Here is a 23,930-nt window from a genome sequence, read left to right on the forward strand (position 1 = left end):
ATTTTGCAGCTGATTTGATTCTTTGAAGATGTTCTGTCGGTGGTTGGAGAAAGAGCAGCACTGATTCAATTACTCCTCAGTGTCGGGTTTCGTTCCCTGATTCACTGATAGACTGAGGAAGAGTAAGGCTTGATGGTATTATAACAATCATATGATTTATTTATTAAAAATATCTAATGATGTGGAGGAAGAAGCAAACGCATCATCACCAGAGTGTGAAGACGCATCAAAACACACACAAAGTGCCCAAAGTAAATGAAGGAGGTTATATACTTACATTAAACAAACAGACAAGTCACTGTTGTATCACAGTGATTTGTTTTATGAGAAACCATAAACTACTTTATGTGAATTTATGTCATTGTATGTGTAACAGCACATTAATGAAGCGGAACATAATATCTTTACAATCTTTTACTGTCTTGTAGATAAAGCAGACAATGCGACAAAGAGGCCGATCCGGTGTCGCTGGTCTGTTTACTTTGCATGGAGACAGAGGTTGTGTGTGTGTGTGTGTGTGTGTGTGTGTGTGTGTGCAGAGGACTTATTTTGCCTGTGAACACACACAGCTGAGCACTCACCGCTTCACGCGGACAAAGATGAAACACAAGCCACACGCTCCGACCTTTGCTTGTGTGCATTCAAAAGAGGCGCATCCGTGCACAGCTGCTGCTGATGTGAGCTCGTACACGTGCACGTGTGTGTGCACGGCGCGTGCACACGCTGGCTGAGAAGATGCCAGCGTGGTGTTTGGCCTCTTTGTTTGTGGAGCCGGGCCTTTCCTGCCCTCTGATGTGAGTTCTCGGGCCATGAATGGAGCTTTGTGTGCGCACGCATCGCACTCTGTCCTCATGATTTGAATAGTGGGACTGATCAGATCAGGGTCTGCAGCAGGAACCGAGATGAGGGCGATAAAACGTTATCATGTGGTTCAAATCAGGCCTTCGTGTGTTTCATTTGATTGTATCTGCAAAAGAAGGAACATGGAGGAAGTGGATCAAAACAACCACAGGCTGGTTGGGTTCAGTTCATCTGCTCAAACAACTGTAAGTTCCTGTATTAAAGAGAATTAAGACCTTTAGACTCTGTAATAACTCTTCCACGTCCATCAGGCCTCTGGGTCAAAAGGTTTATTATCTCACCATGATGCACTTATAGGTTGCTTGTTACAATAAGTGAACTTCCTGTAGTTTATTATATTATATTTTAGGCTAATTATTGACTTACTGGTTTGTAAATATCACTAAGGCTGCAGCTGGTTTATTCATGCTTAATTAATAAGTGATAGTGCTGAGTTTCATTAGTTTCATCAGCAGAGGCGCGAAACTAAACCTCAACTCATGTATGTGTCCGTCTCCGGGTGGGGGCGTGGCCTGCAGCGCTACGTCACTGATGATTATATAGGCTGCAGCTGTGGCGGCGGGCTCGCGCTGCTGAGACAGACAGAACACCGAGGACCGGCGGCGCGCGCACACAGTCTCCCACTCGGCCACCGACGCACGCTCCCCAAACAAAGAGAAGCACGCGACGCAGCGGAGCATCCCACCTTTTAGCCGCGAGCTCAGTCACTGGCAGAACCGCCCCCTCATCCCACTCACACGGAACCGGTCCGGACCCACCATGACAACTAACGGCGCGACGAACGGAACCAGCGACATGCTGCAGATCCAGTTCGGTCTGATCAACTGCGGGAACAAATACCTCACGGCGGAGACGTTCGGCTTCAAGATCAACGCATCCGCCACCAGCATGAAGAAGAAGCAGATCTGGACCCTGGAGCAGAGCGGCGACGACTCCACCGGGAACGTGTTCGTACTCAAGTCACATCTGGGCCGGTACATCGCTGCCGATAAGGACGGGAACGTCACCGGGGACGCCGAGACCCCGGGCCCGGAGTGCCGCTTCATCATCACCGCCCATGACGACGGCCGCTGGTCCCTGCAGTCCGAACCGCACGGGCGCTACCTGGGCGGCACCGAGGACCGGATCATCTGCTTCGCTCAGACCGTGTCCGTGGCGGAGAAATGGAGCGTGCACATCGCCATGCACCCGCAGGTGAACATCTTCAGCGTGACGCGCAAGCGGTACGCGCACCTGAGCGACAAGGTGGACGAGATCGCCATCGACCGGGACGTCCCGTGGGGGGTGGACTCCATGATCACGCTCGTGTTCCGCGAGCAGCGGTACCACCTGCAGACCTCCGACAACCGCTTCCTGAAGAACGACGGCGCGCTGGTCGCCACCACGGACCGGAGCACGGGCTACACGCTGGAGTTCCGCTCCGGCAAGGTGGCGTTCAGGGACTGTAGCGGCAGGTACCTGGCCCCGTCCGGGCCCACCGGTACCATGAAGTCCGGCAAGAGCGCGCGCGTCGGCAAGGACGAGCTGTTCGTGCTGGAGCAGAGCCACCCGCAGGTGGTGCTGACCGCTGCCAACGAGAGGAACGTCTCCACCCGGCAAGGTGGGTGCGGGGGCGGGTGGGGGTCCAGCCCGTGGGCGTGGGTGACGTGTGAGAGCAGATGTGCGCGCGAGTGATGGCGTGTTTCATCCCAGAGCTGGTGATGGAAGGGTTAAAGTGATGGAATGTCACAATGCACCCCCCTGCAGCTCGCACACACACACACACACACACACACACACACACACACACACACACACACACACACACACACACACAGACACACACACAGATACACACACAGATACACACACACACACACACACACACACACACACACACAGACACACACACACACACACACACACACACACAGATACACACACACACACACACACACACAGACATACACACACACACAGACACACACAGACACACACAGACACACACAGACACACACACACACACACAGATACACACACACACACACAGACATACACACACACACAGATACACACACACACACACAGACATACACACACACACACAGATACACACACACACACACAGACACACACACAGACACACACACAGATACACACACACACACACACACACACACACACAGACACACACACAGACACACACACAGACACACACACACACACACACACAGACATACACACACACACAGACACACACAGACACAGACATACACACACACGCACACACACACACAGACATACACACACACAGACATACACACACACCACATGTGAAGATGACTCAGTAGCACACGTTGAGGTCCACAGGCCTCTGACAAGGCGTCGTTGGCGCTGGTCGTGTGCACGCGTGGCAGCTTTCACATGCTAAACAGCGCTGAGCTCAGAGGCTGAAGCAGAATACGCATCTCCAGCTCACAGGAAACGGCCTCCGTTAAAATGCTAAACGCGTTTGGCTCCAGATTAGATCAGCGCGTGTGCTTCTCGCCTCCTCCCCCCTCTCCTCCTCTCCTCCTTTCACCTCCTCCCTGGTGCCTTTTGTTCCTTCCCACATCTCTGTCACGGCTCCCGTCCTCCCGTCCCTCCCCCTCCTCCCCCTCCCCTCCCCCACGGCTCCAGGCTTTCAGCGGTGGCGTCCCTCAGGCTGATGAGCCTCAAACAGATGTTTGATTAGAGTTTGTTCGAGCTGTAAAATCTAAACGATCACAGACTGCAACCATGAGGATTCCTGATCGTTGGTCAATGTGTTTTGGACGGAGCCGAGGCAGCGGCGGCTGTAATTGACGCTGTCGAAGCTCTATTTGTGCTGAGGAGGAGCTGCGGTTCTGCCGGTCCTCTGATTTTCCACGTCGCACCCTGAGCGCGGCTTTGTTTACTTCACTGCGACGTTTCCTCACGTTCGCTCCATCTGAGTGCAGAGCTCGGACTCCGGCACAAAATGGAGGCCGGCGGATGCTGAGCCCAAAGGCTCCGTGTGGAAAGAGTCCCGGCGTTGATCTGTACAAATCAACCGAGTCTCAGCGATGGAGGCAGGAATTACACTTTAGTAATCGCTGAGCTGAGATTTGATCAGATTCAGAGGATCCACCATTTCTAACTGGACCCTGGCCAGTGATCACTAACCAGTGTCCAGTGCCTTGCCCGAGGGCTCCAGGGTTCAGACCTGTAAGACACAGGATGTGACTCTCTGGGGGAGGACCCCTCATTGTGGTGTGGATTAGCTGCTGAGCTCCAGATGTTTTTGAGCCCACGCTTGCTCTGCCGCGGCCCGGCACCGCCCGGCTGCTCGTCCGCTGGCAGCCAGCGGTTCTGGTGGTGGGCGCTGTAAGTGGGTCAGCTCAGCAGCTGCCGGCGCCGGACGAGGTCTGACTCCGAAGAACAGCTGCAAACGTTGGCAGAAGCGGCCCGAACCCGGAACCACGTGGTTCTGGTCCGTCTGAGGCCGATCGGTTGCCTGTTGTAGTTCTGGATGCACCGTCGTGACTGACGCGTGTCTCAGCCAGATGTTCCCCAGAGGTGCGTCGGCAGCTCATTTCCTCTGGACCCCGGTCTCGTTGTGAAGCCCGGCTCCCAAGAGCCCGGACTCTAAATGGACTCTGGCGCTTCGTGCGCTGGAGCGGTGGCTCTTAGCTGCTAATGACGTGTTGAGTCCATTCAGGCTGTCTGTCTAATGCGACCGATCCCCAGTTCTGCCACTGGTTCCCCTCCTCCTCACTGGACATTGATGGAACCCGTTTGCTTTTCACTGGTCCGGCTCCACAGCGAGTCTGTGCTCACAGTCAATGACCCAGGAGGCGCCGGCGCCAGTCGGCGCTGAGCATCCATCATCACGTCACATGCAGCCTGTGCTGAAGAGAGACCAGAACGCCGCTCCGAGTGGTGTTGGCCGTGGTTCTGGTTCTGGGCCCGCTGCAGCCTTCACCCCCGCTGGCAGGAAACGGCACACGCGACCGTGACCCTGCTGCTGCGCTAATCCCTGCACAGCCCTCATCCACGAGTCAAAGGGGAGGAAGCGATTGGTTTGTGCGTCCTTTGAGACGGAGACCGGAGCCTCTGCTTTATTCTGGGCCGGGCTCCAACGTTTGGCTCGGCTCCGGGTGCGTCTCCATGTTAGTGGCCTTTAACTGCTCAGATCTGGGACAGTCCTCGGGCACAGACGCTGTGACCCGCTTCCTTTGTTGTGTTGTGAGTCCAGCGCGCAGACGGGCCCAGTCATCGTGTGTTTGGATCAGAACAAAGGCTGATGGTGTGGCTCCCTGTTTGAGCCCCAGCTGCTCGCCGCCTCACAATGGGAGACGCACACAAACACACACTTGGTGCCATTGTGCTGCTCCGCATCATCTGAGCCCGGCGCCGTCGGGCTGAACGTGGACGGAGAAGGGAGGTTGTTTTCACAAGCAGCATGTGGTCGGAGGCTTCTGCTGCTGCTTGAGTCGACTTAAAGGAACTGAAGCCTGTGGGTGTGAATGTGTTGGTGTCACAGGAAACAGATGCAGCCCAACTGGGTCGCGGGTGAAGCTCCACAGGTTCTGATCGGTGTGGGCTCCGTAGCTCTTCTCGGCGGCTGATGTGTGAGACGAGCAGATCGCTGCCTCCTGACCCCAGAACCTCAGGTCCAGCAGAACCTCTGGGTCACCGACCCTTCATGCGGTCCCATCAGCTGAAGGTCACGGTTCACTGCACTGAACGCACAATTTGCATTTTGTCAGTGGCCGGCTTCATTTTCATGTAGTGAAATCCAAACAGCCGGAGGTATTCATAGAGGACTTCTGCATTTAACCCTGAAGCGCTGACTTCACCGTGACAACAAACACGGTTCTGCTCCGTGGGTTTCTATTTCCAGCTTTCAAGTCACCGCATGGATGGAAATCAGTCACATTATCATATGACTTTGAACGCACCGCAACCTTTCTAGCTCCACATCTGCTCAAAGCAGCCGGTTCCTCCGGTCTGAGTTCCTGGTTCTGTCCTGCTGCAGCGACCGATCCTGCAGAGTCACAGCCTCCATCAAACCCGGTTCTGCTGCAGAGTCACAGCCTCCATCAAACCCGGTTCTGCTGCAGCTGAAGCTGCTCCGCCTTCACCATGTGCTTCCCATTACAGCCGCGTATTCTCCTCCTCAGTCGCATGTTTGTCCCCACATACTTCTGCAGAGGCCCGGGCGACTCTGGAAGCTGGACTCGACCAGAACACAAAGCTTCGTGTGATCCTGAAACAGCAGCTTCAGCAGCAGGACGCTGCAGTGATCGATGCTGTTCACGTCTGTGTGTGTGTGTGTGTGTGTGTGTGTGTGTGTGTGTGTGTGTGTGTGTGTGTATAAAACTGATCTGAGAGACGAGACTGAACTGAACTCCGATGTCACAAACACATCTCTTCATCTATAGGCCTGAGTCTGAGCCTATAGGCATCATGACCTCATCATGTACAATAGCAGCTTTGTGGTGCATTAAGTGTGTTTGTGTATATGGGGGGGTTGTGTTACTGCATGAGTTCATCCTACAGTTGACTCTTTGTTGTGTTTGAGCGCTTCTAATGACACGTAAATGATGTTTGCACATTTGCTGCAGACTTTAAAAGCAAACACTGGACATTTCCCTGATTTCCCTGAACGCCCCACTTCAGCCTTCCAGACTTTAGCTGCATGTTCTGCAGATTCCACCTCTCTGTCGCCCGTTTTGATCCCAGCTCTTTTCCTTCACTTGCCTTGTGATCGTCCACCGTGGCGGCGGGTCCTTGAGGCCTGGACTCTGACGGACGTGTGGTGGGGGGTGCGAGTGTGCAGCTGTGTGAAATCCTCACTAATCCGAGGGTCTTGTGTTGCACATTTATTTTGTCTGGTCCTGATCAGAGCGAGTGGGAGGTGATGGGAGGACATTTGTCGGGTCCTTTTAAGCTTCAAAGGCCGTTTAGAGTTAGTTTTACGTTCAGATGTGGTGACCACCTCTTTAACTCTCCCCCGTCTCATTCCCTCTCAGGCATGGACCTGTCGGCCAATCAGGACGAAGAAGGCGATCAGGAGGTTTTCCAGGTGGAGATTTGCCGTGAGAACAGGAAGTGTGCGTTTCGGACCGCGGCTGGGAAGTACTGGACCCTGACGGCTAACGGAGGCCTGCAGTGCACCGCCTCCACAAAGTAAGCACCTCACCTGCTCCGCTGCGGGTTGATCAGAGGGAACCTGAGACCGGGCCGAGCCTGTAGAACTTTGTGGTAACGGGAGCTGTGACACTTTTTATGAGTGGGGGGTAAAGAGTGACGGACTGGTGCCGTTGCTGATTTACTGCCTTTGTGCGAAGCTTTAAACTGTAGGGAGTGAATTCTCCTTTAATGTGTAATGGTTGTTTAGCTTGAGCTCTGGCTGTTGACCTTTAACCTTTGACCCTCTGGATGTGGTAGCAGCTGTGATTTCTAGTGCCCTGGTTTCGCTCAGTCATTATTTTGTGATTAACGTTCTAACGTCAGTCCTTTAAGAACCCAACACTTGTCTGAGCCGGTTTGAGACTCATGTTCTGCGCTAACGCTAACGCTAACACTAACACTAACGCTAACGCTAACGCTAGACTTTTCTCATCAGTCAAGATAAGAGTGAGCGGACGTGTCTGCGACGCGGCAGACTGCTCTGCAGGAACTGCATCACATTCCTGTGTCGCATTCCTGTGATTGGACCCGTCCGCTCCTCGCAGACCAAACCTCAGAAATGCTTCCTTGCTCAGTCTCGTGGCTGAAGAGACGCCATCTTAGTGTTTGAGCTTCTCTAAGACACATAACCGAAGCAAAGACGGGTTTTAATCCATGAAGGTTTCAGCTCCTCTGTAGTGGACGGTTCATCGAGCTCCTTGATTGGCCTTGAGTAAAGACCGGGAGCGGATCCTGCTCAGAACCGACCCACAGCCAAAGCAGCTGCTGGGAGTCTGAGCCACAGCTGTTCCAGCTGTTGATGCTGCTGCTGCGTGTGTGACGGACGTGTGAACTGACTCTCCCTCCATCCACAGGTCGGCGAACTGCTACTTCGACATTGAGTGGCGTGGGAAGAGGCTGACTCTCCGAGCCGCTAATGGGAAATACGTGGCCGCCAAGAAGAACGGCCAGCTAGCAGCCACCATCGACGCTGCCGGTCAGTGGTTCCTCAGTGAATGAAACCAGCAGGTTCCTGTCAGCAGCCGGTCGCTGGAGACTCGGCTCCACTGCATTAGTTCTGTTTGTTCAGCTCATTCTTCATAAACCTAATTATGCTGATTGGAAACATGTTAAAAACTGCTGAGTGGGCAAAATCCCACCATAGCTCTTATTAAGCCCCTGTCAGATCAGCACTTGCTCTGATGCTCCCTGATAACGGCACCAGCAGCTCAAAGCGGACTCTTCTGCTTTGAGCTGCAGTTCCTGTCAACAGATCTGACTCACGCGTTCTGAAATGAGCGCCTCTGCTGCAGACTCACGTCTGAATATGTCACTGAATAAGCCGCGCCCTCCTGCCTCTGCAGGCGAGTCGGAGGAGTTCATCATGAAGCTGATCAACCGGCCCATCATCGTGCTGCGCGGGGAGCACGGCTTCATCGGCTGCAGGAAGGTGACGGGGACCCTGGACTCCAACCGCTCGTCCTACGACTACTTCACCCTGGAGTTCAGGGACGGAGCCTACAGCCTGCAAGGTGGGTGGGTGGGCGGTCGCTGGGGGGTGGGGGGTCCGGTGAACAGTTGGGGGGGTGGATTAGGTTGGCGGGCGGTCGGTGGGGGGCGTCAGTGGGCGGTGGGACGTCACAGCATTCAGGATTCTCCGTCTGACGGTTCCACAGCTCACAGCTGCTCCTCTCTCCTCCTGCAGACTCCACGGGTAAGTACTGGATGGTGGGCAACGAGCAGTCGGTGGTGAGCAGCAGCGACGCGCCCGTCGACTTCCTCTTCGAGTTCTGTGACTACAACAAGCTGGCCGTGCGCCACGCCGCCGACGGCAAGTACCTGCGCGGCGACCACGCCGGCGTCCTGAAGGCCAACGCCGACGACCTGGAGGCGGCCACGCTGTGGGAGTACTGAGGGGTGAACGAGGCCGCCCACGCACCCGCCGCCCCCCTCCCCCTCCCCCCCTCCCTCCCTCATATCATGTCCTGACTTTATATGTTGATGAACTGCACAGAGAACAGGAAGGGCAGAAGAAGAAGGAAGGAGAGCCTCTCTCCCTCTCCTGCCTCCCTTTCCTTCCTTTTATTCTTCCTACCTCCTTTCCCAGCTCTGTTCTGCAGTGTCGACCTTTATCTGTTGCCATAGTTACCGTGGAGCCGTGCACTTTCTCCCTGCTCCAGGGCCGGTTTGCTGCTCAACCTGTCAGTCGCTCTGTCCTCGCCTTGTGTTTGAGCAGAGCCCCTCCTCGTGTGGAAGCGGGTTCCTCAGCCCGGGTCGAGTGCGTGGGTTTTCAGGATCAGGCCTCGCGGTTCCCCACAGATGACGTGACCCCCGCACCCCCCTCGTCCCACCTGTAAAGTATTGAAACGTAAAGCGGTGTCCTGTGCTGTTCTAGCCGTGTTCTCCGCTTGGCGGGATGTCCGACTTCCTGGAGCAAACAGGACGCAGGAAGTCAAACCACTCGTGCTCATCCCCTCCACACGCTGAACCTATTGTTCCTAAGAACAAAATAGAGTAAAAATAAAAACGGTGCGTATGTTCACTGCACTCGCGTCTAACTGGAAAGAAACTTAGCATATTTTTATTCTCTACGTCCAAGGCACAGACATTATCATGGGTAGAGGTTAGACGGACACGGCGACTGGAGGCCGAGCGCTTCAGAAAGCTGCTTTTCACATCCCTCAACCAAAACAAACCACAGCCTTCATCTAGAACCAAGCTTTGATGCTGATGTAACTGGAACCTGGTGCTACTAACTGGCATGTTGCACAGAATGGGCTGCAGGAGTCGTTGGCTCCGTCCCATCGCTGCTGCTCATCCTCCCTCCTCCACAGAGCGTAACGCGTTCACGTTCACCCACTGAGCAGCAAAGTGTGTTCACTTCAATCAGTCCACGCTCATGACAGCGACGCGCACGCTGGCGCTTGGTCCTGAACTACTGGGCTCCTCCACCCGTCACCGCTCCAGTCCCGTGACACGAAGCATGATTGTAGCCACGTACAGGTTTTCTTTTCCACGAAGGGTTGAGAATCTGAAGCGAATGAAAGGAGCAGTTGTCCTCGGAGAAGCTCGAGTCTCCAAGGAAACGAGGGCTCAGACAAACAGATGTGAGGATAAACATGTGGTAATGACTGTGCCTTACTGAGTTTTTGGGCAGTAGGAAAATAAAATCTAAAAGAAAAGTCCACATCTTTGCTTTGTATAACTGGAACCTTTTGTATTGTTTTGTATAATTTTTTGGATATTGTGGGTTTATTAATCTCTCTCGTGCCATTGGTTCACCTGAAGTCCAACGACCAATAAAACTGGGATTTAGAAAGCTCCCCGTGTCCGTCTCTGTTTCCGTCCGGGACCCGACCCGGGACCCGACGACAACCTCTGCACCGCTCACGACACCCGGGCTCGGCCCAAAGCACTACACATGAATATGCATCATGAATAAAGACGCAGGAGAGACATGGGGCTGTTTTCGCTAAAGCCCATTTTCTGGCAGGCTCCTCCCTCCTCCACCTCTGCTCTGCAGCCAGTCCCTCCCTGCATCACTCCACCCCGCACAGTTTTTCCTGACGGCTGAATGGAGCCTTTGTGCTGAAACATTTATTCCAGTGCAGAGAGAGGACAGGCACACGCGTTCTGTGCGGTAATGTAATGACGGGGCCTCGGAGCAGGCCTCTAATCTGTTTCCCTCCCGTCAGGCCTGCAGATCCCAGAGGAACACCCAACACGGCAAAACAAACACACCACCCCCGTCTAATCCCCCCCTCGTCCACTTAAGCACCCCCTCACATCAACGCCTCTAAACCATTTTCACATTTTCCACATCTCCTTTCTCTCTCCTCGTTTCCTCTCTGAACAAATTCTGCCTGAATAGATGAGTCAGTCTGGACGTGACCCAGATCCCAAAAACTGGTGCAGTGGGTTGTGGGTAAAGTGTGAGGCTGCAGGAGGAGCCGGCTCTGGGGGGAGGGGGAGGTAAGGGAGGCACGAGAGGCTATGTGCAAAATGGCTGCCTTCTCCACCCTACACTCTCTATCTGGTGGCCCTGTTGCCATGGAAACCCCGGCTAACAGAAGCTGGGCGCTCTAAAGCGGAGAGGCGGTGAGCTGAAATGAGAATCCTTCATCAAACCTAAACTGCAGGGTAATTTGTGGCTGGTGGGGCGGCTGTGGGCGGACGGGGGCCACTTCACATGAGGGCGTCCGCCTTTGATCAGGCGTCGGCCAAGGAAACAGGCCAAACTCTGCGGCGCGCCCCTCGCTCTAATCAGATCTGCATCCGTCCACGGGGTTTTTCCATCAGTCAGTGGGTCACTGGGTCGGGCAGTGATCTCTTTAGGGGATGTGCAGGATGAATAGCAGCTTGACTCCACGGGCTGAACAGTGGGACGGGTCCAGTCACCACAGAACATCTGTGCACCCGTTACACGTTAGCTTTCAGGTTGATGAAACATGTCTAACACTGTGGGAGGAGCCCGAAAAACACACACTCATTAAAAATACACACACTCATTAAAGACACACACAAACAATAACAGAAGCAAACAACGCCAGCGGAGGTGAAGCAGCAGAAAGCGTCTGGGGACCAAAGGCCGCCCGACGCCGGGTCCCGACGGCGGCAGCGGAGCCGGAGCGTGAACGCGTAAAGGCTGCAGAGATGCGGGTCAGGTCGGGTCGGGTCGGGTCGGGGCGGGTCCACCCAGAACCACAGCTCCAACCCAAAGCCACTCAGGGAGCGGAGCAGCTGCTTGTTCGGAGGATGGAGACCCCTCGGCTGGAGGCCGACGCAGCACAGGTCTAATGAGCTCATTGTTTACATGGCAGAGAGCGTCGGCTGATCGCTGCCGGCTCATCGCTGCCGGCTCATCTGCAGACCTGCTGTGCAGAGGTTTAACCATGCGGCCTCACGGTGAGGCCCCCCGCGGTGCGGGGCCGGCTCAGCATGACGCCAAACACTCATTTACATGTTATCAAGTGACTGAGCACAAGGCACGGTGAGTCTCTACTGCAGCTTGATGGTGTGAGATCAGTGGGAGCAGAAAACAACATCCGCACCGTCAATAGAACCAGCGACTGAGACGAGCGTTGGCTCTGAAACGTCTTCATTTCTGAGCCTCGCTGCGTCACTTAAGCTCGTCCTTTGTTCCGTGAATTAAATGAGTCATTAGCAGATTATACTCTATAATACTACGCAGCTGTAATCCATGACCCACATGCTCGTCTGTCGGTCCCCAGGGCGTCTTCAAGGACTACAAAAGAATACAATACAGCAGATCCATCACTACAGCTACCAACACGGCCAGGTCACAGTTCAGAGAGGTAATAAACAAACGCGTGGACGGAACTGGACCCCAACGAGAGGAGGACGTTTGCTGACATTCTGAGCATTCATTCATTCGGGTCTCGTAGCTCATTACTAAACAAACACCTGTCACTCATCTTCTGACTCTGGACGCCCACACGTCCTCGTGTCAATACGACAGATCATCACATGACTGTGAATGTGAGCCTGTCATTCAGCCTGTAGGAGCCTCGGGCTGAACCGGGCCTTCGCTGTGATGCTCGTCTAACACACATGTAGAAACAAGAGGCCACGGAGCAACATGTGTCACACTCTGAACAGACACGTCTCCTGTGTGCAGCCTGGACGCAGCAGCAGAGTCATGTGACAGGCAGCAGCCGTGGCCTCGGGTCTCATCGGCCCGAGACTGAGAAAGGGGTCGGATGTGAACAAACTAAAAGCTCAGCGTTGACGCACAGACTCCATCTCAAGGCAACAAGAACATTTTTATTAGAAACAGTGTCTCTCCCACGTTACACAAAAGACACAGTGATTTGCTAACATTTATTATTTTCTCCAAAATAGCTGTAAAAACTGCAAATATTCTAAGTTTTTTTTAAAGAGGAAAACAAAGCAGAAACATGAAATGCAGGGATGGCGTCAGTGTTCCAAGGTTCTGGCTTCTGATTTGAGTCTGGTTCTATAGAAGAATCGATCACTTCATGACATGAGCGAAGCAAATATTTATTAGAACCAAAGAACCAGTCAGGTATCGCGCAAAAATGAAAAACAAAACAAAACAATAATAATCCGGTGTGTGGTCAGTGTTAGAAGCGTCTGTAGTAGCGGTATGGTGGTCCGTAGTGCATGGGCAGGTCCATTATGGGGTGGTGCAGGTTACCAGGAGGGTTGTGGATGTTCATGTTACCTTGGTGTTGGTTGTCGTGATGGTGGTGGCGGCGCCGGTGGATGTTGTTGTTGTGGAGGGGGGGGAAGTGAGGCAGGGGGGGCACGTAGGGCGCGGGGGGCAGCCGAGGCATGATCACCTGATTGTACATGCCCATCCGGCCCTGGGGGGGAGGGTAGTCGGGGTGGGGGGGCACGAATAGGGGAGCCTGGACGGCCTGGGGGGGAGGAGGCGCGGCGGGGTTGGGGTTGGGGAGGTTCTCCGGGGGAGGACCCACACGGGGCCGCTTGGCGTCGGCGATGGGCTCTGCAGGAGGACCGACTCTCTTCCCTGAATTATCTGAAAGAAGAGGGTGGATTTTAAAAGTCACTGAGATGAAATTCTGTCCAGCTTTGAAGTCCAGCCCTCGTCTGTCTGCTCTTCACCGCCAGGAACCGACCCAGAATCTAAATGTCACGTCTGTCTGAACCCACCTGCACATTTCTTGTTCAGCTCTGCCTCTCCTTCCTTCTGGATCTCCTGAATGGTTCGCTCGTCATCTTGCTGCAGGAACCAACACAAAGAAATGTTTTATCAGCATCATCCATTCTCCACATGTTTAAACCTCAGGAAGAACCCGGACCTTTAAACAACACAGCAGCTGTTTCCCTGAAGACATGAGACTTTGTTTCTATTGTCTGTAATAAATTCTATGACAATGAGTCCTGGTCATTTCGTCACCTGCAGATTTTCCTCTAACACCAGAAACACCAATATCAAAGACGCTCTGACTGAAGCAGACACACTTGGCCTTTAAAGTGAGTAAATGTTGTAGTTCAGAACCATTCCTTTCTTTTTCCATTTCTTGGCTGGTTCTGGCTCCGTGGAGCCTCGGGAGCAGCTCCAGCTCCTGGACTGTTTGGGGACTAACTGTTGCCACGTCAGTGTGAGCTACCATGGAGTCAGAAGCTCAGGGAGGACTGAATGCAGCCCCGCATGCTCTGCTGTAATGAACTGGAAGTTACCGTGGGATCCGTCCAGAGGGAGCACTTGCGGCAGTGGCGGCAGGGAGCTCCAGGGGAGCGAGCGTGCTGACAGAAGTGGTTGTAGCCGGTGATGGGCTCCCGGCAAAGGTAGCACATGAAGCTGCCGCAGCGGCACGACATGCGGTTGCAGCCCTCGGACTTGACCAGGCCCGTCCCACACTTCACGCACTTCCTCACTCGAGCTGCCGTCATGCGCTCCTCGCTGCAGCACACAGAGACATACAGTGACTGAATAGTGAAGGGCAGGTTGAGTTCATTAGTACATGAGTCTGATTACAGAGGACGATAACGACAGCTCTGCTACAACCATGAGGTGAGTCCTGCTCAGACCCGACCCTGATGTCTCTACCAGCCTACTTCCTGTCTCTTTCAGCCAGTTTAGACAGTAGGAAGCTCAGCAAGCGGCTGGAAGCAGGACGTGCTACCTGTGGGCCCAGCAGAGCCACAGGAAGCAGCCGGCCCAGCATCCTCAGAGAGAGAGGAAAAGGGGCGGGCGAGAGAACAGAGAACCCAGGTGGGCTCAGAACCAAGGGGTGGCTGTGCAAATAAAAAAACACCTTGAAAGGGGACGATTAAAATTAAATTTACCATAAGTGAAGAACATGTTTATGACAATAACTGTTTATGAAAATAAAACAACATTATAAATGTGAATGCTATGTTTAAACTCATTTGCAGTGATGTAGTTATAGGATTATGAGTAAAAGGCTGAAAACACAACTTATGTCAGCAAAGTGTCAGAACTAAGCTGCAGTGTGTGTGTGTGTGTCTGTGTGCGTGTGTGCGTGTGTGCGTTGAGGTCTCCAGTCGGTTCCTTCTTTGTGCCACTTACAAGAGAACCCTCATGCGGATCTCGTCCCTCTCCAGGACCTGCTCACACGTCTTGCCCACATGCTGCTTCCACTGCACGTGACACTTCCTGCAGCTCTCCTGCAGACACACAGAGGCAGAGTCAGATGAGGACGAATGCATCAGTAAAATGAGTTTGGTTCTGCTGCAGCCCTGCAGGCGGGATGTTCCTCCACTGCAGGGAGACGCATGGACACCAATAGGTGTGGCCCTCCCTGCAAATGTGCAGCTACAGTCAGACCCCGACTGTTCCGTTGCCTAGAAACAGCAACTCCATCATCAGCCCCCAGACATTAAAGCAAAGGCACCTCAGGAGACGGGAACTCAGGTCCCCTGTGGATCCGTTTCTAAGTAGTGTCACCATCAATATTTGAATCGCTCATTCAAAATTGAAGAGTGGGGAATTTGACAGCTGATCCGTCCTTGTCACCATGGCAACCTCAAGCCTGACCTCAGTCTCAGCCTGGAGAACAACGTCTTATTCTTTATGAGCCGAACACAACATTCACAGAGACAGTGGTGATTGTGCAGGGTCAGCGACAGGGTGGGGGACTAGAGGTGTAAAAACAGACTGCACCGTCAGTGATAAGCTGCTGGGTTGAGTGAATCAAGGACGGAGCCTTTATTCCGTCCAAATCAAACAGGAAACAGATGAAACGTCGTTTCAGAGAGTTGTTAAATAGCAGCGTGTGAATACAAGATAAAACTCTGGTGCATGATTTGAGCTAAATGTCGGTCTTCAGAGGTGAAGGGCAGTCAGGGTGGAGAACCAGACTCAGATCACACAAAGACCAGCGGCAGTGAGCGAAGCAGGACGCAGCAGGCGGCGTGGGGAGCGAGCGCCCCCTGCTGGCAGCGAGCGGATGGAGCCGGAGCTGCAGGAACACAGCTGATTTCAGAGAGCGCTGAAGGTGCGTGTAAACCTGCAGAGGACACGTCCTTCGCCCCCGAGAGGCTCATTTAAATGTGTGACAACAGAGGAGCTGCTTCAGTCCGACGCTCGCCAGTATTTCCTTCCCTCCTCATTCATCTCCTGCAGCCCTTATAAGGCCGTTCAGGCTGTTTGCAGAGCTTCTGATTGACACTCACATCAGAAACGATGAGCTCTGCACAGACAAACGTACAGTGGCCTATTTATTCATTCCTCTGCTTTCATGGAGCGCTACTCGCAGGCGGGGATTTGGCCCGTCCAAATGTCCTCACAGCCACATGTGGAAGGCATTAGCATCTAGCTGAGAGTGTAGGTCAGACGGAGTCAGGGGAGAGGAGCAGGACGGGAAAAGGAGGGAGTGGGATGTGGGTCAAACTTGATACGAACCAGATTTGAAAAAGAGGAAGGCGCGTGTGTGACCAGTAGAAAAGCAGAGGAAGCAGCAGCAGCCAATTGAGGAGCGGCGTGGAATAAGGCGGGTGGGCCGACAGAAGTGTGCCAGTTACATAATGGACCCCTCCCTGCTTCTACCGCCCAGGGGCTGAATGTACAACCACTGTGCTGATGCTAATGAGAACCAGAGACCCAATGTAACAAGCCAAAAGACGCAGTGACTGTGGTGAGTGTGTTGATGAGTGTTCAGGGGGTTTCCAGCACATCCTGGCACTTACACACACGAAAGAGGAAGAAACTGCTTGAAGCGCAGTGAGATCACGATCGCTTTCCTCTGTATTTCACCGAAGGAGAGAGAGGTCACAAAAAGACACTGACTTCTAATGCTGTTAAGTTTGTGATAGGGTGCGGCTCCTCAGAAGGAAGTGGAGCTGCTGTGGCTCCATCTGCTGGCGAGTGGAAGGAATCGCAGGAGGAACAATGAAGCTCCTTATTAGAAACTAGCAAATTCATCTAAATGTATGGATGCGATGCTGTGTGATCATGTTCAGGGCTGTGAATCTACAGAACATCACTGCTGCAGGAACGATCTCAGCATCATCTGCAAAGAAAACGCACGTCGCAGCTACAGGAGTCTGAGAAGTGACTCAGATGTGAGACGCCATCAGAACCAGACAGTCTGTGAATGTATCACAGGAACACGCTTCAAGGCGTGTTACTTAAACCACGTTCATGGGACTCAAAGCATGTTTGTGGTTACGATCACTACACGCGCTGACTCAGCCGTCAGCTGCTCAGTGCCCCCTGCGCAACACTGGCTCCAGGACTTGACAAGGAAGACGAACGCGTGCAACAGAAGAATGAGCTCATCCTGATGGGCTGAAGCTGCTGCTTCCACTGATGACAGTTTTACAACAATTGCTCTAAATAAACGCAGAAACTGAACCTCACTCTTAATATTACAACTTCAAAGAAAGCCGTGAGTTTACGGCTGCAGACAGGCCTCGTCTCTGTGTACATGGACCCACAGTCAGCTTCAGTTCTCGCTCCTGCTCTGGGAATGCAGCGACAGGAGACGGCTGTTTGTGTCTGTTTGTTGAGTCAGAAACTGTGGAGTGAGTGTTGGACACAGGAGCTTAAACAAAACAGAGACGAGGACGCATCGAGACAGAAGAGAGGCAGTGTTTGTGTGGTGAGAGTGAGTATAAACGTGGTGGTGTGCGTCTTCCAAATAACAGAGATCTGACGGGAAGCAGCCTTGGCAGACGTTAGCCAACACCTCCCCCTGCATTCCTCAGACAGAGGGAGGAGGCCCTGAGATAAACCGAGTGGGAGACAGAGGTGGCGACCTCACCAGATGGAACCATTTTATCATCTCTCAAAACTATTCATCAGTCTTTCCTCTCATTTATGTTGATCTCTGTCTTTCTTATCATAGCTGCACTGAGATGTTTATGGTAAACACATTTTTCTGTCATGGGGAACAGGAATTATTCATGATGTCTCTGCAACATCTGTGTGAACAAATAAGAGGACGCCATGTTGCTGCACTGTAATCAAATAAGAGGGTAGGACTGACCTTACGGCACCGAGGGTTGGGACAGCTGAACAGAGACATGTCTTTGTCCAACAAGGCCGGGAAGTTGCAAAACGGACACCTGCAGAGTCCAGACAGGAACGAAGAAGAGGAGGTGAAGGTGAGAGCATGTGTATGAAACAGAGCTCAGGCCCGTTTGACTACACAGGACACAAATTAACAGACATGAATGATTAATGGACCTGCGAGTGCAACTTACCGCACAAGCTCATCAGCGCAGGTGGCAGCGACCGCCTCCTCCGCCTGCCTCTCGTTGTATTTGCACAGGATGTTCTCAGGCAGGACCTTCTCCAGCTCACACACTGGGTAGGAGCAGGGGCAGCTCCCCTCCATGCAGCTCAGCTCCAGCTGCAACGGTAACACACACGCACACAGTGAGTAATCACTAGTAAAACCAGAACCACCTTCAGGGTCCACGCGGCCTCTCTGCTGCCGGGAGCCGTTCAGATAACAGGAAACCTTTACTTTCTTACAGAGCAGTTCACGTGACTCCCGTCATCAGTCAGAACAGATGCATAACCTGGATCATGTTGATAGAACTCAGAAAACAAACCTTGTCCACATTTTCAAAGACAAAGGTAACACAATGTACATTTTAGAGTAACCATTAACCCCAGGGAGGATTTGCTGACTGACATTATAAGGATTGAACCGGCTGGACCCATATTTGTGTGTGTGCGGACCTTTCCGGAGCCAAACACCGCCTCCTGAGCGTATTTGACCAGGCACTCTTTACAGAACAGATGACCGTCCGAGCACTGGGTCATCTTCTCAAACGCAAACTCCCCGAAGCAGCAGCCGCACTCAATCAGCTGACCGTCCTGTGCAAAGACCACAGCGGGAGAGACGGTGTATTAAACAGCTAAAACCTGCCCTAGTCACATGGTTATGAAGGAGATGCAGCAGCACCCACGCTGCCCTGAACCCGTGTGGCCCCTATCGTACCTTCTTGTACTCGTCTTCATTGACCTGCAGCGCCAGCAGAAAGTCCTCGTGCTGGAGGAGAGAGAGAGAGAGAGAGAGAGAGAGAGAGAGCAACAAAAGGCTGTCAGAGTAAAAGCACAGACTCCTGATGCTAAGACAACTACCTCCACTCAGGCCAACTGCTGTATAACTGAACCTGCTGCTGCACATACCTCGGCCCATTCCTTGGCTTTTTGCTGATAAAACGTCATCTCCTTTTGCACAGAATCCGTCAGGTTGATGTACGTTTTGCAGTAGCGACGGTCATTCTCCAAAAAATACATTCTCCTGTCAAACTTCACTGAACCTGGTGGACAGAGGGGGCGAGCAAGCGACTGAGTGAGGAATGCAGGGGTGGCTGTCAATCATCTGATCAGGCACTCTCAACTGCACCTGGTGATTTTGCACTATTAGCAGCCAGAAGCTCTGAGACCAAGTAGGTATGACAGTATTGAAACATGTTGCAGATGAAAGGAAAATAAAACTGTCCAGAGGTTAAAAAACAATTTAGTTTCTGTTTCAGGCGCGGTGGTAACATGATGCGAGACCTGAACAGGGGGAACTGTTGCTCACCATGCTCAAAATGGAAATCAATGTAGCAGCGCTCTGATGAGGCTCTGCTCCGTCGTCGCTTCCCTGAATCCTGCCATTTCTTCAGAGATTCACATAAGGCCTGAGAGAAAGAATAAGACCCAGAGTTGGTAGTAGGTGAGTGAGACGGAGCAGCTGGAGATGCATTCCTCCGATCAGGAGAGCACATGTGACCACTGGTACCTTGCGAGTGATTGCATAGTGTCCCTTCAGAGTATTGAGAGCCCATTTTATATCCTGACAGCTGAGCATGCGGAAATCCGCCATGAGCAGGTCCGCAGCCTGCATCATAGACTCGGGCCCCACCTGATCCAGCTTGGAGTAATCAAACAGGTCTTCGCTAACCTGAAAAGAGAATAATTACAAATTCCCACATTTGGTCGTCAAAGGGTAAAACTTCACAGCATGCGAGTAAAGGACCTGTAAACATCTTAAGCAGGTTTAACACACAAACTCAATTGTAACCTCAGCCCTAAAAACACATCTTAACCCTCAAAAAAGCCTTCGGACTGAAGTGTCTCCACGTTGTCACAATGTCCTCACCTTGATAGCAAAAACATGGTTTATGGTCCCCATGTTGAAGGAAAAACATGTACACACCCGTGCGCACGCGCACACACACACACGCAAGCACGCACACACACCTCTGCCTGGGCGTCTCCAGACTCCAGCAGGATGCTGCTGGGAGCTGCTGTGGCTGCAGTCATGTCCCTCGTTGGATATTCTGAATTCTCCAACAGGAGGTTACAGATACTAAAGACGACAAAGCAGCACATTAAAACGCAAATATCCTGATATTTATATACAAATAAAAAGCTCACTATGTTACTAGGCCTGCAACTAACGTGGCTTAACATATTTTCATGTAATGTCTTTATTAATTATGCCATTTAAAACAAACAATTAACATCAGCATTAATGTATTTTACTGAAACTACTAAATATTAAAAAGGCTAAAAGAATTAACCAGCAGATAAATGTACTGTCTGAAAAAAGTGACATGTTTCTTACACATTCAAGTCTTTCACATTATTGGTTTGGATCAGTTCTGCTACATAAGCTTCTTCAACATCAGGAAACAAATCCAACTGTGGAGACGAGGGGGAAAAGGTCCAGGTGTGTCAGTGAAGTAAAACAAAGGAAGAGTTTCATCATACTACAAGTAAAATGACTATTTCATGTGAGGCTTCTGTGTCTTTCTATTCCAATGCTCATGTGTGAAGATTAAGTGCAGAACCTGTTGTCTCTGTGATACTCACAACACCCGTGACCAGGGTTTGGATGTGGGAATGCTGCTCTAATCGCTCTCGTGGCGCAGACGGCCCAGGTCTGGCATCCTCGATTTGGGGAAGGTCTTCTGGTCCAGGAGGGACCACGACCAAGCCAGGCGCTGCGTTGACCCTTTCATGGTTTGGAGCTGAAGCCAGAACGGCACGAGCCTCCACTCTTACATAGTTGGGAACTGAAGCTACAGGAACTGGAGGAGCAGGAGGATTGGAGTTCGCACGAATCACTCTGATGTTGACGTTATGGGCACTTGCTGGTGGCAGGGGATTGGGAACAGCCTCCCCTGGCGCCTGGCTGCCCAGGATGATCCGGTGACCTGCCTCTTGGGGTCCTAACCTCTCTGGAGCTGCTGCAATGAGCACTGCAGAGGGAATGACCGGTACTACCTGAGGGGGCTGAGGAGGCTGGACCGGAGGCTGGGCGGGAGCCTGGGCCAGGGGCTGTGGTTCAATCTGAATGAGGTTACCCTGCATTCCATTAATTGAAAAAGGTTGCTGCAGGTTCTGCCTCCTGAGATGCAGCTGGGGTTGGGTTATTAGAGTAGAGGCTTGGATGCTTGGGTGATGAGGATGAACAACTACCTTCACCTCCTTGACCTGTAGAACCGGGGGCCGTAGAAGTGCGGTTTGACTGGACAGAAGCTGTGTGGATGTACCAGGCTGTACCCATGACGTACTGCTCTGAGACTTGTCTTGTGTAAAAGTAGTTGCACTAGTCTTTTCTTGAATCCTTGTGGCACCAGCCGAGGTGCTCGCCTGGGGCTCTACTGATGAGTGCGCTGAAGGGGCCGCTTGAGGCTTTGAAAGTCCAGATGTGCTGGGCTGAGGCTGAAAAACTGTAGGAGACCTAGATGAGACGGCGTTCGCCTTGGCATTCGTGGAGGTAGATGAGGTTTGGATAGAAGAGTCTGCATCAGTACATGCCAGCGTGCCGCCCTGTGGATGTGAGTGTGTGTCAACTTGAGGCTGAGACAGTGAGCATGACGAGGGGCCCGGTTGTGCCTGCGTGCGTCCAGATGAGCTACACTGCACCGGCGTCTGTGTTTTTATAGCTGGCTGTGCTGTGGAGGAGGACGTGGCGCTGGCATCTCTGGAGGTAGAGGGGGCAGGATCTGGGTGGCCTGTAGAAATCCCCGACGATGATCTCTTATGAGTTACATGTTGAACAAGGGTGCGGCAGGCCCCATTCCATTTGGCTGCAGGGCGAATCACATGTCTTCGTGCAGGAGTTTGTTGCTGTGAGGCGAAGGAAAAGTTAATTAACACAAGAAACACAACTTAACATTAGTTCACAAACTTTTGACAAGAACAAATCTCTGCAATATTCATAATTAGAGATTCTGTTCATCAGTCACCTCCAGTATTTTGATGTCATCATCATCATCAGCATCATCTGGAACTAGAACCGGACTGCCAGGTACCAGAGCCACAGGCTCCTCATCGGAGTCATCTGAAATGGTGATAAGTTCCCTTGGGCGGGCACTGGAGCCTACACACACACACACACACACACACACACACACACACACACACACACACACACACACACACACACACACACACACACACACACACACACACACACACACACTTTAACCCAGTCCCACCTGGACAGTCTATTTTGTTTCAATATGACAAATTGACAAATCTAACTATAATTCTACTTTTAAAAAGGCTCTAATTTAACATCTAAGACGTTTTACATGTCTCTATTATTAGATCAGAAATGGTGATTGGGTCGAACCCTGGCATTTTACATAGCAAGGCATTAACAGGATTTTTGTCATGTTTTATTTGCATCCTTCAACAGATGCGTTTTTCACCAGAAACTACAGTTTTGATTTCATTTACACCACTCAAGGCAAAGACAAACATATTCATATTCTGCAAGACAAAAATCAGTACAGCATCACGCAAAAAGGTCATGATATGCTGCATCAAAAATGACAACAAAATGAAACCAAGGACACGTACATTCCCACACAGACGGGCTGACTAAGCACGGACGGGTCTATTCAACAGTGAATGAGTGAATGAGTGAATGAGTGAGGACGTGAAGGCTCGCCTCACCTTGGCCGCGGTGCACGTTGAAACTCGCCAGGTGAATAACGTCGTCATCGCTGCCTCCATCTGCCATCGTGAATGAGCACTCGCCAGTTCCCGGACACGGTCACTGCTAAACCACTAGCATCTACGCTCCACACGCAAACAAACGCCGCCGTTAGTGCTGTTATTCCCCTGGAATTCAGAGGTTTCGCTTTAAAACCGACGACTTGTCGTAACAGACAGGAACCGAACCCCTCCCTGTTACTGTAAACACTGACCACACAACGGCACCCAACAACTTTTGAAGCACGTACGCGACGGCGTGCTAACGCGAAAAGCTCAAACTTTAAATACGACAAACGAATGGTTCGGATTCGTGTCGCTCTGAATTAACAGCTACGAGCAGCGCGCACAGGCTGAGAGAAAGTTGCCCTGATACGAGCCTGGCTTCACTGGAACAGTGTGACGCACTCGCTCCGTTACCTTCTCTCGCTAACTAAGTTCAGGTCGCCGTGGATCGGATCGAAGTTGACCATAAATCATTGGAAACCTCACATTTTGCCAGTAGACGCTAACAATGCGAGGAACTGGCAGCGCTGTGATTGTAGCTCGTAAAACTAATGCTTGATTCGCCGTCTTAACATTTGCCTTAACACTGTAATAAAGTGTCGAGGTTTCGGGTGCTGTGTTTGAAATCCAGCACAAATCGGTCATTTCCGCACAAACACAGAAGCACTGCTCTCAGCTAACTGAGCTAACAGTAATTAGCTTGGCTAGCAGGCTAGCCTGTTGGGTAACTAGTTAGGATTTCCATCAATAACGTTGCCTCCAACCAAATGTGCACAATCTAACATTTCGCTGGGACAAACGGGGCTGCACAGTCATACGATACCGCTGTGTCGTGTTGGATTAGCAGTTCAAAACGCCTTCTCGCTGGACTCACAATCCGTGAATATCGAAACAAACTGCCAAAACAAGAACAGAGTGACGTCACACGCACCGAGCCGTTCGCTACGCAAGGCCAGTGGTTTTCTGGGAACTGTAGTCAGTA

At 52.1% G+C, this 23,930-nt stretch overlaps 2 protein-coding genes across 3 annotated transcripts; one reads left to right on the forward strand and one right to left on the reverse strand.

Moving 5' to 3' along the window:
- Positions 1-1,419: 1,419 nt before the first annotated feature.
- fscn1a (fascin actin-bundling protein 1a) lies at positions 1,420-10,336 on the forward strand. The gene is made up of 5 exons (XM_029158637.3): positions 1,420-2,461; positions 6,876-7,032; positions 7,890-8,011; positions 8,379-8,546; positions 8,720-10,336. The coding sequence occupies exons 1-5, from the start codon at positions 1,621-1,623 to the stop codon at positions 8,926-8,928; spliced, it is 1,497 nt and encodes a 498-aa protein (XP_029014470.1). The 5' UTR covers positions 1,420-1,620; the 3' UTR covers positions 8,929-10,336.
- A 2,442-nt stretch (positions 10,337-12,778) lies between these two features.
- On the reverse strand, positions 12,779-23,904 carry rnf216 (ring finger protein 216). Of its 2 annotated transcripts, XM_029158500.2 has the most exons (17): positions 23,772-23,904; positions 22,904-23,024; positions 22,189-22,322; positions 20,807-22,069; positions 20,559-20,635; positions 20,192-20,300; positions 19,731-19,892; positions 19,530-19,629; positions 19,130-19,263; positions 18,939-18,989; positions 18,677-18,814; positions 18,193-18,341; positions 17,976-18,054; positions 15,056-15,153; positions 14,203-14,425; positions 13,672-13,741; positions 12,779-13,537 (listed from the first exon to the last, which is right to left on the reverse strand). In XM_029158500.2, exons 2-17 carry the CDS (start codon positions 22,968-22,970, stop codon positions 13,119-13,121), a joined length of 3,273 nt encoding a protein of 1,090 aa, XP_029014333.1. In that variant the 5' UTR covers positions 22,971-23,024; positions 23,772-23,904; the 3' UTR covers positions 12,779-13,118. The 2 variants fall into 2 exon arrangements, with proteins under 2 accessions (XP_029014333.1, XP_029014332.1); XM_029158499.3 differs by having other exon boundaries at positions 22,904-23,865.
- Positions 23,905-23,930: the final 26 nt, after the last annotated feature.

Source organism: Betta splendens, chromosome 8 (assembly GCF_900634795.4).
Source record: "Betta splendens chromosome 8, fBetSpl5.4, whole genome shotgun sequence".
In the NCBI taxonomy this organism is placed as follows: domain Eukaryota; kingdom Metazoa; phylum Chordata; class Actinopteri; order Anabantiformes; family Osphronemidae; genus Betta; species Betta splendens.